Source organism: Microtus oregoni, unplaced genomic scaffold (genome assembly GCF_018167655.1).
Source record: "Microtus oregoni isolate MIOR12 unplaced genomic scaffold, Mior012 000060F_ref0000265, whole genome shotgun sequence".
NCBI lineage: Eukaryota > Metazoa > Chordata > Mammalia > Rodentia > Cricetidae > Microtus > Microtus oregoni.
In genome coordinates, this window is record NW_024543870.1 from 5,302,692 (window position 1) to 5,317,043 (window position 14,352).

Consider the following 14,352-nt stretch of genomic DNA (forward strand, 5'->3'; position numbering starts at 1 on the left):
CTCATGGCTAAATATCCCACCTATGGAACTCTTTGTGTTCTGTTTGGAGGTTCATTAGAGATTCCTGCCTAGCAACTCTTCTTCAATGGATGTTCTATATTCCCTATATTAACTTATATCATGCTACTGTTCTTTGCATTTTTAACTATTATGGGGGCTGATATATTTATACAATACTATTCTGAAGAAATTCTAAGTACTAGGCACTGTGCCATTAATTGGTTTTCTATACCCTTTGGGGTATCATCATTGAAGGCCACTATGGAGATTTTACCACTCACACCTACATGAAGTCCCCAAGCTTTATACCTGGTGGTCCAGTCTGACTCAGCAGACTGGGATCTTCTAGTCATCCATTTAGATGTTTTCTGATTAACTGTCCTACGTAGATTGAATCTATTTCAAGTGTCCCTAAAGTTCACCCAGCAGAGCCAGTGTCGACTGGCTTGTCTCATATCTAGCTGGCTAACTTACTTGTTCTCCTGGCATAGTAGTGTAGACTGGTTTGTCTCACATCTAGCTGGCTAACTTGCTTGACTAGTCAGAGGACTTCCTGTTGGGAGACGCCTAATCTCAGTGCCACACTCGGGAAGGAACTTCAGAATACCCCTGAACCTGGACCCTGGAAGCCCTTTCCCTGTACAGCAGGTAAGAAAAGCAGGGTAGAGTACTTCAATCACCAGTCCAGAAATACCAAGCGGTCACGAAGAGATAGAGGAATTACAGATGGCTTGTAGAAGTCCCTGAGCATGAAACCATTCCACCAATCTGAAGCTGTCGGGCTCTGGCTGTTTAATGCCACATGACCACATCCTAGCCCAGTTCCAGAAACCCCGTGTCTTCAAGCACGGCTGATCGCTGTAATGTTTACTAATTAACTATGCTTATGCCTAATTTTCATATGGTGGCCTTTAGACTAACCCTGGAGGCAGGTAAGCATCGTCTAAGTTAACGTGCCTCTTTTGCTGAATCAGGCTTTGTAAGTCCTTTAAAAAAAAAAAGTAAGAAAAAAGTCTACTTCTTTAAAGTTATTTAGGACTCACAAAAGCGGGGTGACAGATTCTGTAAGCTCAAAACTGGCCCTGTGTTCTACTGGCATCTGGAACCTCTGGGCCTGCGTAAGGTTCTGACTTAGGCGGCTGTCCTCAATTCCGTCGGAAACCTTGTCAGTCAGGTTCTGGTCTTCAGGCCTTGCCTTGCCAGGGGTTTGTGGCTCAACAAAATGTCAGATATTGCCATCCTTGCCTGACTGTAGGCTGCTGGCTCTCTTTGCCCCTTGTAACACAGCTCCCTGTTCAGGAGCAAAGGCAGCCGGCCTCACGCTCAGATGAAAACTCCATTGCACGACCAAACACTTCCATGTTGAAAGCTGGCGGCCCCAACTTGCCGTCAGTGAACTGGTGTGGATGTTCGTGAACTCATCAGTTTTCCCGAGTGAGTGCAGAGAGAGATTGTTTGCTGGAGTCTGAATCTAATGAAAAGCTTTCTCCTGTTTTGTATAGTTTCCCAGCCATTTGACTTGTACAATAGAGAAAGCATATTTCAACTTCTTCAGGTTGAAAAATTGCCCCCTTTCTGATTTGTCACTAAGAGGTATGAAACAGTTATTTTTGAGGCACCTTTATTACTGAAAATAGAATAAGTAACTCACATCACTCAAACTAAGACCCTTAGGGAGTAGGAATTCAAATTTTGGGAATAAGATTAAAAAACGAATTTTCAAGATAGAACAAGGAACAGGGTCTTTTTATTTATTTTTATTTGGCTAAATGTATCACTCTATTTCAGAGAACACAGTTTTGGATTCACAGAGCCCAGACGGAGCTGTTTGAATTCAGGCTCATCTTTCTCCTCCCTAGCTACAAGCTCAGCCAAGGGGGACGGCTTTGATGATCCAGGCAGGGGGAGTTGCTCACTGAGGAAGGAAAGGTCAGCCTGAGAGCTGCGGAGGACACTTGCTCTTTCTTCACCTAGTCAGAGCCAAAAATTGTCTGCTGGGAAACAAATTTATAGCCCCAGGCCATCCCTGGCAGACAGGTACCTAGCCCACAGGCTTTAAAAACTTAACTAGGGACCTTCTGCTCTAAGGAGACAGGGCTAGACACTCCGGCAGCACGAGGAGGCGAGGGATCTTTAAGAATGCATTGCTAGCCGGGCGGTGGTGGCGCACGCCTTTAATCCCAGCACTTGGGAGGCAGAGGCAGGTGGATCTCTGTGAGTTCAAGACCAGCCTGGTCTACAAGAGCTAGTTCCAGGACAAGCTCCAAAGCCACAGAGAAACCCTGTCTCGAAAAACCAAAAAAAAAAAAAAAAAAAAAAAGAATGCATTGCTAAACACCCATCACACTTTGCTAGTTCTCATCTGACTTTTGTTTCTGAATTCGGTCTGAGGCTTTATGAAGTTGTCAAAGCCAGCTTAATATTTAAGACCTAGAGATGCCGAGGAAAGTCGGCTGACCGTGGAAAGTCACTTTTAATTTAAAAGGCTGAGTCTCCAGAGGAGTTTGTTTTGGGCTGCTTTCTCCTGCCTGGTCTCAGGAATTGCTACAGTTCTGATTCCATGTCTGATGGGCTTTGTCCTTGCCTCAAGACAATTAGAAGGTGGTGGAATTTTTTTTTTTTTAAATGTGGGTCTGGCTGGAGGTTTTTAGGTCCCTGGGTGAGCGGGGGGTTGCCTTCCAAGCTGATAACAGGATGGACACCTGTCCCTTCCTCTTTTAATTTGCGTGCAAGCAATGAGGCAGTGTTGCTTTGGCACACACTTACAGCTATTGTGTATTGCCTTGTCACAGGCACAGAAGTGACAGCGTCAAATGATCGGGGATCAAAGCTTCCAAAACTAAGAGTCCCAGGCAACCTTCCCTTGTTATAAGTTGCTTGTTTCAAATCAATTATACAAAACAGCAACGTGTTTGCCCAGAACCTACACGAGCCTCCCTAATATATATAGTCCCCACAGAATATTTATGACACCCACACAGTGTAAATGAGATAGGGAAGGATTTTTACTACCTTTAAAGAATAAGGATAAACAAATAGCTATACATGTTCAATACAGATGTAATTCTTACCTGAATAGTTTTGATCTGTAGTTGCTTGAATTATAGTTTGAATATCTGCAGATTTTAGTATACTTTGGGGGTCCTCGAGTCAGTCCCTCATAAACACTAAGGAAATGACTGCACCACGTTACAGCATCTCAATATTGAGTAAAATCATTTGTTAAGAGAGAACTAGGGACAATGGTGTGCTAGAAAAAAATGGTATTTAAACTTATTTTGTGTGGTTTTTGGTTTTTCAAGACAGAGTTTCTCAGAAGCTATGGAGCCAGTTCTGGAACTCGCTCTGTAGACCAGGTTGGCCTCTAACTTACAAAGATCCACCTGCCTCTGCCTCCTGAGTGCTGGGATTAAAGGTGTGTGCCACCACTGCCCGGCTGGTATTTTAACTTAATAGCCACTTTGCTGGTTAAGTTGGCAAAAATTATGAAATTCAGATAAAAATTCAAATATCTGAAAGCAAAATAAAAGCCTATTGTGAGAAGGAATTCTAGTATTTATTTATGCTATTTCATAGTTAAAAGGAAAAATGTGTACTTAGAGGTTAAGTCATTAGCAGCCCATAAGAAATACCCAAATAATCATATGCCAAGAAAGCTTCGTAAATAGTTGGAGATTAAAAACATGAGCGGATAAAATTCTTACTTATTGACACAAATGCCATCTGGGACTAGCCAGAGGGGATGTTTCTCATCCAGATCACCCGTGTCCTCTGAATGTTTGCTCTCGATGGCAAGGGCTGGCTCCAGCCTGAGCAACTGCTCAACATCTAGCACCCAAGCTTCTCTCTGAGCAGGTGCAAGTGCGTTGGGCTGTCCCTGTGTTCAGCACTGCCGTCATTCATATACAGAGTGTGCTCCAGCAACCTGGGCCTCGCCTCCTCTATACTGATTGGAGAAGATACCAGAGCCAATGAGAGTCATGGTGCCTCACCCACCATCCAGGGCAGGGACCAGGGCTCCTGACACAAACTTTTTTTTTTTTTTTTGGTTTTTCGAGACAGGGTTTCTCTGTGGTTTTGGAGCCTGTCCTGGAACTAACTCTTGTAGACCAGGCTGGTCTCGAACTCACAGAGATCTGCCTGCCTCTGCCTCCCAAGTGCTGGGATTAAAGGCGTGTGCCACTACCGCCCGGCCACAAACTTTTTCTTAATAGCATCGATACAATACCTATGTGGCTGCCAGGTGCAGAATACGATACCAGAAGGGACAGGACACTCAAGCCAGCAGAAGGACCGAGTGGAGAAATGCTTCTTTTGTTACTTAAAAATGGGAGGAAGACCAAAGGGCTCTCTTGCACATTTTGAATGTCTCGCGAGACATTGGGCTCATCTACCCACAAGGTCCTGGAGTGAAAACACACATGCATATATGACTCTGAGCAATAACCTCATAAAGGGAATGTGAGAACAGGTCACTGTTGCATATCAGTACGGCGGGAAATGATGGCAGAGTCAGGGACAGGGCCTTGAATACCTGTGAACAAACGGTTGCTTTTTATGGCTCCCATTTATTGAACGCCTGTTAGCTGGTAGGCACTTCTCTGAGCACCTAGCATTTTTCAGCCAATTAATCCTGAAAGTCCTAACGCTCCCATTTTATAGAGGAGGAACTAGAAGGTCAGAGAGCACGACTCAGTCATAATTAGATGACGTCAATGAGAAGCAAACTAATGGGTTTAGGCTCATATCGCTTTCACAGGGCTACAGACGCAGAACCACACCTTGACTAACACATCATAATGAAAATCCACGGATAACTTCAAGTTTTACTATGTCGTCTTGCCTGGCCTAGAACTTGCCACAAAGACCAGGCTGACCTCACACACACAGAGCTCTATCTGCCTCTTTCTCCCACTGCTAGCAACAGAAGCACGTGGCACCGTGCTCAGCGTAACTTGATTAAAAACAAAACAAGGACGATGATGACAACAAACCATTTGGAAAGTAGGCTGAGGGGAAGGAACAGCAAGCACATCCTTTGAGATAAGAGAATTCAAGTAGTGCTACTTAGTAGAAAAATTCCCAAACAACCTCAAAAACAAAAACAACAACAAAAATCCCATACAGTAGTATAGTCCACAAAGCTTCTTCCAAAGGCTTGCACATCCATAGGAGAGCAGCTGAGATACACACTGGGTGATACACCGACCTTAAAAGCTGGAGACAGGTCTCTAAGTTTCTTCTCTCTTTCCAGTATCCATTGGAAGGTTATAGCCCATAAATAAGAGAGTCTACATAAAGCACTTAGCACAGCGCAGGCACGGAGCGATCCCTGGTTGTATGTTAATGGTCACCAGCATGGCTGTGCCTCACTCCATTCTCCACTATGGCAGAATAACATGAACTAAGCGCTTGATAAACACTCTACATTTGCTTCTGTAACTCTGGAGACCGGGAAGTCTGGTGTCTCGGGAGGGCCACTTTCTACATGGTGCTGCTATCTGGTGAAGGCCTTTGTGCTGTGCCAGTTGAAATTGAATTCATGATGAGCTTCGGAGGAGACACTCAATTTACAGCGTTCCACCTCTGGCTCCCACGGATCTCACAGCCTCACAGGCAAAATGCATTCATCCCATTCCAATTGCTTCAAAAATCTTAGCTCATCCCAGACTCACAAGTCCAAAGCCCAAAGTCTTATCCAAATCAGTCGAGAGCAATAGAAGGCACAGTTCATCCTAAGGTTAATTCCCTGTAGCTCCGAGTCTGCGGAATCTAAATGAGCTCTTTCCAAAATGTAACAGTGGGACAGGCCTGAACAGGAGACATTATTGTTCCAGAAGGAGGAAAGGGGCAAGAAGAATGAAATTAAGCTTTGCTTGCCCCAGAAGCAGCTCTTACAGGTTTGAACTCTGGCTTCCTGTTTGTATTCTCTCGGGTTGACACACTGAACTATACAGTTCGGCTATCTGGAGGCTGACTCTCCTCCACTGTTCCACCAGCCCCTGTCTAGTAGGAGCTTCCTGCAATGTCCTTGACCCACAACTCTTCTAGGCAAGTACACTCGTGGCTCTGTCCCTACAGCAAATCTCCACCTGGGTCCCTGTGAAGTCCACAACATCCTTAGCAGTCTCGGTGTAGGAAACCATGTCCTTAATGCTCTTAATTTGGCACAGCTGCCAAATCAGCCCCACTGGACATCGCCAAGGTGGAGCCTGGCTCTCTCCAGATGCGGAGGATCAAGCTACATCTAGGCCTCCTTAAGCAAGGCTGGGGGTGGGGGTGGGGGGAGATCTACTTCTGAAAAATTCCAGAAAAAAATTGATTTTTGTGTGGCACTAGATAAGGTTATTAAAACTGGGCCCAGAGTCCTAAAAAAGCTGTCCCATGTATGTATGTGCCGTGCATACGGAATACAAAGCACTTATTGAGTAGCTCTATGTGAGCAGCCACGCTTGTCAGAAAAATATGCCACAACAAGCGAATTTTTTCCTGAAGCAAATAAGAGGAATGCCATTAAAATATGAATAATAACCTTTGTTGAAATCTCAAGGGCATTTGCCGTTGTACAAAATCATTCCGTGGACACAGAAGGCCTTTTCCATCCCAGTGGCTCCTCAGCGCAGAAATGTCGTGGCTATAAGGTAGCCAAGGAGACGGATGTGATTGAAATGAAGGAGGGGGCGTCTGTAAAGGTGGTCGTTTAATGAGGCACAGCCCCAGCTTGTGGGAAGGAGACGCGGCTCACGACACGTCCCCGGTAAATCATAAGTTAACAGGTTGGTCATAAATCAGTCTTATTTTTTTTTCTGTTTTTTTTTAAAGCAACCCCGGGGGGGGGGCAGTTTTTAAAAGCAGAAAGTGTGACAGGAAACTCCTGGCATTATTTGCCTGGAAGCTACTGCAAACAGTTTTCCAAGTCAGCTTCAAGTGGGGACAAATGCTTCTAGCGTCCTTGGCTTTGCCTGGCAGGTCGCTCCTGTCCTGAGCAAAGACGGAGGCAGTTTCATTATTGAAAGTTTCCTTGAAAGCCTTCACGATCTATGAGCGTTTCATAAGTATATGAGCCTTAGTATAATGGTCTGTTCTCTTCAGACAGATGGGGCTCGTTTATGTTCTACATGACGGTACCCCAGAACTTCAGCCTTAAGATGTTTGCCATAAATACACTTAATCTATTACTTTATGAGGGTTACTAAATCTTGGCTTTTTGGAGTTGGATAGATGTATGGTAAATTTACGATGGCACTTGTCTACAAATGACAGGTACGGTCAGAGCAAGAGACTGCCATTTTCTTCTATTTAACAGCACAAGGTCCCGGTGCTGGATACAGGAAGGGAGAAGGCACATGGAGGAAGACCTTGTTGGCTAACAGATGGAATCCAGCAGCCATCAGTGGCAATGAGAAGCTGGCGTTTGGAAAACTTGGCTCCATTTGTAACAACGCATAGAATCCACTAAACACACGGGGGGGGGGGCACATAAAAACGATAAGCCTTTGCGAGAAGCACTCTTTGACAAAACTGAGGATGTCCTCCCATGAAGCACTGGGGTAAATACATGCAACCAACTGACAAGCCGAACTACGTATGAGCTGATCCCAGCTCTCTGTGTGAGACCTGAGGAACGGCCACCATGCAAAACCATCACATGCTAACGACAGCAATGTGCTGCACTAAGGTGTCCTCTCCTGACACCCCCATTGCCACCTCACAGTCTCCAAAGGTCACTGGTGTGAAGCAAACAAAACAATCCCCATGTCCTCCCAGCCAGCATTTTCAATGGAATGGTTTTAAATTCTGTTAGGAAGGTGGACAGGGCCGAAGGCAAGCAAGATGCCCCCGTTTGGAGGCAGGGCAAGGCTTGTGCCGCTGGCAGTGTCCTTTCTGAGCTTGGCCCCATCTCATTCAGCATCATCTGTCTCCAGGCAGGCAATGTCTGCAGCTGTCAAGGTAGAGCTTACACATTTGTCACGTGCCATTTACCTGAAGTGAACGCTTTTATTCAAATTTTTCCTTAAATATAAAGAGCATCGGTTCTGAAATAAAGCCCCTCCTATTACAGTTAAACACTGCCGGTAACAGCCACACAATAATTTAGGATTATCAACAAAGCAATGTATGACATTCCCTCTCACAGTCCCTGGGAGTACCTCACATGTCAATGGCCACTGAAGAGTAAAGTGTGATCCTGCTTTCTAACTCTGGGAAACAGTTCTCTAGTGATCCCTGATTTATCCCCTGGCACTCCTGTGTGCTCTTCTAAGTCAGAGAAGTTTAGGAGTGATTGGGATCAAATAAGCGTGGAACAAGAAGCCCGAGTTCCAGGTTGTTCCTGACTCTGCTGGGATTTGAGTCACGCAGATTCACACTCAAGAGAATCTACTTTTCCAGTCTCCGGTTCTTCACTGATACCATAGTCTGGGGAGCAACTTGGAGGTGCTGGTAACTATGTGTTACTTGTCTTAAAACTCACTCACTTCAAATATTAAAATGCTGTGAGACTGAAAAGCCCTTAGAGGAGGAAAAAAAATCTTTCTACTCATTGTTGTATGAATCTGACAGAAATACACACATGTACCACATTCTACTACAGGATAGAGGAAAAGCAACTATGGAAACCCAGCTGTCTGCATGACAAAGAAAGAGCAGATATGGATTTTCACCCTATTGTTGCAAGGTTCCTGAAGGCACCACATGAAAACACGTATGTGCCTGCATCTTGTAAACCAAGCATGTTTTAATGCTCCCATGGTTGTATTTTACACAAAACGTTCTGTGTTCTTTGGTTTTGCTCTTAATTGCATTTATAAATTTATAAGCATTCCTCATGCCTTCCTTTGTTTAGAATCCTGCTTACTTTTATGTCATATATACTTTAAACCAAGAACATTTTCTTCATTGTAGTACTTTGTTAATTTTTTAAAAGCCTAGGATTGTAGAACATGGCTGATTGTGTTGATGATTTATTATTTGTAAGAAACAAGGTTTCCTTTGAAGGCTCTGTGAATTTGAACCTCCTACAAGTTCTGAATTGCTGAAAGAGCCTGTAGTGGGATGTGGGGCACATCATGACAGGGATGGGCAGTGTCTCACACCATTACGACACCTGAACTCCAGGGAGAGGTTTGGGTGCAGTTTCTAACCTATCTGTTCCAGCTGTCTTTCTAAAGCTACCTAAGGCTTGCTGTGTTCTGACCCTAATTCTCCCCAGCTACTCTCTCCTCCTCCTCACTATGTTTCCAACGCCCACTGAAGCATCATTAAAAGTTGGGGCAGATCCTGGGAGGCCAGAAAGTATTTTATCTGTATTTTACATTTAATTCTACTTCAACTTCTAAGAATTGAGTGGGACAGCTATTCTTACTCAATTTTCTTTAGCCTTTAAAAGAAATCACGCAGCTGGAATTTCCTATAAATGAGACACCTGCTTATTGTAGTTTAAACCTATTCTGTTTACTGACCTGAGAGAAAGACCCAGAGAGCTTGCCATGTCATCCTGACCTTTTTACATCTGTTGGTTCTATTATAACAAATCTCTCTGTATTGCACAAACCTGGATTCAACATGAGCCAAATTATGTCTCCAAATAAAACATAAAAAAGAGAGAAATGGTTACACCAAGTGTCAAAGTTGCAGGTAGGAAGGCTCACCCAATCCCTGCAGGGTGGGAAGCACCATCTTAGAATAGACCAAGTGTGCTCTAGGGTAGCATGAAGGATCACGGAGGGGTCCTTGGGCCCCCATGTTCCTCCGCAGAAACTCCCAATCCTCACCTCAAGCTCAATGGCACTCAGTGAATCCTAGAAGCTGCCTTCCTCGATGCTGGGCTCTTTCTTTTCCGTCAAGCTGTGCTTCCCTTAAACAACATTCTGCTCCTGAGCTGATCCTAGAACATGAGGCTAGACGCTGGATTAGTGAACCCTGGGGATATAATGGTTTTCTATGTCATTGGAAGCCTGCAGCCCAGACATCAAATGGCTGGCTTACTTCTCCTCCAAAAACCTAGGTATCAGAGATACTATTTAAAATAAGTTGTCAGGGACTCTTTATTCAGAACAACAACAACAACAACAAAATGCTGGAGAATGTCAGCCTCATGGGACTTGACAACCAAGCGAGGAGTCCCTGCGACTGATTCGGTTTCAGCTGACACTTTAGAGACAATGTCGTCTGATGAAGCATTTCCGCCAGCTACTACCCTAAGTCTCCATCCTGCTTCCTAGTCTCCCTCACCCCATTCTACCCAGACCATTTACAAAGGGCTGGAATGTTTTTTATTCCATTTTATTTATTTATTTTTTGTTTTCTGTTTTTTTCCAAACAGTATTTTAAATGAATAAGAGACACAGATAATGGCAAAGCCATGGGAGCAGTTCAAGGGCTTAGAACTAGCTGGTTAGCAATTCACGGTCGGTGATGCTGCTTAGAAAAGATTCTCTAGTTGGCCAAAGTTTCTAGCTTCCTCATTTGGAACTTGTATAAAACACAAAGGAATTCCTGCTTAGAAATGAATTTCAACTAAAGGGGAAGAACATACATTTAACAGGTACAGCTCAATTATTTTCAAATACTGCTCCCAAGTGATGTTGGTGTTTTATTAGCACTCATAGAAATAATACACTCCATTTACATTAATACTTATGCAAACCACGAGTAATCTAATCAGTGTGTTCACAAATATATAGATTCTGAGTGACTGTCAGGAAAACAGGCACTCCCAAATGCAAACATTTTCCTTACTGCTGACACAAATCTGGGGAGTTTCTCAGTGACAGCTACAGGCTGAGAGACTACAAATACCGTGACAGGGGCATGCGGTCCTCTAACAGGGAAAGCTGAGACTGTGGGATGAAAGACCACCTCACACACACCTTAGAGATGCTGCATTGTGATTTCTGTTTTCATCTCTCTGCTCTCATCCCCCAGGTTTTCTCCTGAACCTCAGCTTTCTCTCTTTGTTTAGATCATTGGCATCCTTGACTCTAGATTGTTCCAATAGCTCACCAGGCAAACCGTGGCCTGGGGAGTCTCTCTGCTTCATGAACATAAGTCCTTGGCGAATGCTAGCATTCACATGTTGGAAGAAAAACCCTGAATTGGTAGAATTTATTTCAACAGTCTTCACTGGGCCCCCTATAGGCCCAAGAGAGGCTATGATTATAACCTGGTCTGTCTCATTTGCATCTTCTATGTCCACACTGCTTTGTCCTTGATTCGATCCCCTCTACCCTTTGACTCTTTCCACTTCACGTTCTACTCATTACTTTTACTACCGCCCTCAGAGCAAACACAATTCCCAAGTGTTACCGGGCTTAAGCAAAACACTGAGCACATTGGGTTGCAATGCTCGAATATTTATGGAGCCCACTGGCTCTTTGATTAGCTCACACCACAAAATAAACCGAGGGAATTGGGTGACACTAACCTCGATTATTTTATCCTTTTACTTGGAAGTTCTGCTGGAGGTAAAGACCACAATTCAGGTAATAAAACCTTTGGCAGAGTATTGCCTCATAAAGGCAACAATATTCTTTGGGAAATGAAAGCTGACAGGAAGTCAGGGGATGATGGATTCTGCTCTCCCAAACACAGGGCAACTGCTAGCAGACAGCCATCTTGACGTTGGCCTCACCATGAGCCGTGATGCCGACTGTGAAACTGCGCACATCGAAATAGGGTTTGGCATCTACACTAATAACTGCTTTAGACACAAGTTGAATATTAGGTTTTATATTCATCTATACAGGGGTTTTGTTCCTTACAAGGTTATAAATGCTATGTAAAAATCCAGTATTTATCACATTTTCTTGATAAGATCATTTGGTGACCCTATCATATAAAGCACAAAGAATTATTATTAACACCAAATTTGGTAGCTTAATTCTAGGCTTCCATGCTTTCGGAGCCAGCATCTACGGGACATAGTTTTCTTATCTGAAGAGGCATTCTGAGCTCTCCTCTTACAGTAATGGATTTGCTCATTTCCAATGGCCCCGGGAAGTCATTGGTAAGCATTCTTCAGCTTCCTCCTCAAGTGCTACAGGGATGTTGATGATCAGGAGAGAACCTGAAGTGTGTATTTCCCACAACACAGAAGTCTCTAATGCCAGAATCGAACATAACGAAAGGGACACGTCCTCTTAGTGTCCTTTAGCAGACTCTCTTCCACAGCTAGCCACTAAAACAGGATGATAAATCCATTATGGGTCCCAGGGGCAGCTGGGAGAGGGGAACCTATCAACATCCAATTTCATGGTAGCCACACTGAGAAAGACAGAGAACTCTATTTCCCAATGAAAGAACTCACCCAGATATTGCAGGTTCTGTATTAAAGAATTTTCAACAGCATATTTCTAATTATATATTAAGACCTTTCTGTTAAGCAACTCATGACATTGTAAATAATTCCTTTAAATTATTTGGATCGATTTGTAATTCAGAGGAGAGCTTCACAGTGGTGTGATGAAGTCAGAATCTGTTACTTCTAAACACAGTTTCTTACCCACTAATGTCATTCTCTCTGTAAATGTCACCCCCAACTCTTCACTGAGATTAGATTTTTAAAAAAATCTATTATGAACAATCTTAAGAATCTCTTATCCAAAAAAAAAAAAAAAAAGCCTGTAACACAAACCAAACACAGAAGGAACAGAAAGAGGCAATACCACTGTTTTATATCCATTACTTGATTTTTGTCTGAACATGTGACCAGCAGTCTTTGGTTATTTCGATCCATATATACTTATATACACACACATATATTTAAAGGCATATATTCTACAACATGGAATGGCGACATATCAAATGCTTACATTCTGTGCGAACACATATCCCTTCTTGTGAAGGAAACATATCATATTACAGAAATAAATCATGGAGAGTAACATGCAACATCCAAGCGGGGAGGGGAGGGGGGAGAAGGAGGAAAATGGGGTCGGGGAGGGTGGGAGGGGCAGGAGGAGGAACACAACAATGCCAAAGAACAAAAAGTGTCATTGACCTGATTTGTCAGAGCTGTCGCCTGTGATTGGCCTGACGGAGCAGCTGGGATTAGCCTTTGCGCTGTCCTTGGAAGAAACCATTTTGGGTTTATTTTTCGTTGCCTCTAGTGCTTTGACCTTCTTGGCATGTTTACTTCCTTTGTAGTGGGCCTCGGCCTGGCTCTACAAAGGAGAACAAATCAGGCTCATTTTTTTGCTACTTACGAACACCACGATGGATGAGCATGCAGGAAAAAAATACAGTCAAAAAATACAGTCTTAGGCGCCACAGACATTTACGAGTCAGTGTTGACTACATCTCTGGCATTTACCTACGAGGTTTCAGCATCGCAAACCTTGCTCCATAATGGAGGCCTCGAGTCTTGGAGAACCTAGAAGTTCCGTGAGTGGACCACAGGATCAGGACAGGAGATTGGTCAGCAGGGCCCTCCCACCCCTGCTCATGCCAAGGGGATTGCTTTCTCAAGATCTGGCTGGCAGCATTTGCATCGAGTACCCTGTTCACACCCGCAGACATGGACTTCCATAATCACCGCGCCTTAGCCTGTCTGCTCTGTGCCTGGTTCCCGGGGGTCCCTGCTCTGAGATCAACCAGAGCGACAGAGCAGCAGTAAACAGACGCTGCTGAATGGAGATGGCACCACATTTCGGAGACATCTACGTGCGCTTAGCATGCCATCTTGGATGGTACCAGTGCCAATTATAGCTCATGCCACAAGGGAGGTAAGGACGATCCTTGATCTCAGATGTGATTGATTCTCACTTCAAAGCTCTCGTACATAAAACATATGTAACACTGTGACTTCAATACTAGATCAAAGGAAGGAGAAAGGGAGACAAGAGACAACACCAAATTACAATAAACCTAGAAGACAGTTAGTTAATTTACCGACATTTGGGAAGTTACCTTCCATCTAAACAAGGTCATTTGGCATCCTGTTTACTGTACACGTGAAAAAAAAGATAACTAAATTCATTTGAATTTCATTCTGCAGACTGGAAAATAAAAGCATGCGTATAGTAAAAAGAAGGCAAGACATAGTGAGTGTAATGGCTTAGTTATAAAGTGACATTCAGGAGAAATTTTATGTATACAAGATGGGGCTTTATTAGAAGATTTTTAAGCTGATAGTTTCTCTTAAACAGTTTCCATTAGAATCCATGTGTGTGTAAAGATGATCAAGGTGAGCAAAACTTCATAGGTCCATGAAGAAACAGATGGAATGCAGACCACTCACAAGGAAGTGGGCGAACGTAGCAAAGTATGCTATGGGTGATGCAGAAGCGAACCAAAGGGACCAGCGAGGAGGAGTCTCGATCGAGACTTTCTAAAATGGGCAACTTTGGATTG

At 43.8% G+C, this 14,352-nt stretch overlaps 1 protein-coding gene across 9 annotated transcripts in view; it reads right to left on the reverse strand.

The window, feature by feature from the left end:
• The window catches only part of Znf385b (zinc finger protein 385B), a 362,200-nt gene that overhangs the window by 25,040 nt on the left and 322,808 nt on the right, over positions 1-14,352 (reverse strand). For all 9 annotated transcript variants that reach the window (XM_041639855.1, XM_041639854.1, XM_041639859.1 and 6 more), the window contains one exon: positions 13,001-13,163. In XM_041639855.1, the coding sequence (XP_041495789.1) occupies positions 13,001-13,163 (163 nt within the window). The remainder of the gene's footprint in view (positions 1-13,000; positions 13,164-14,352) is intronic.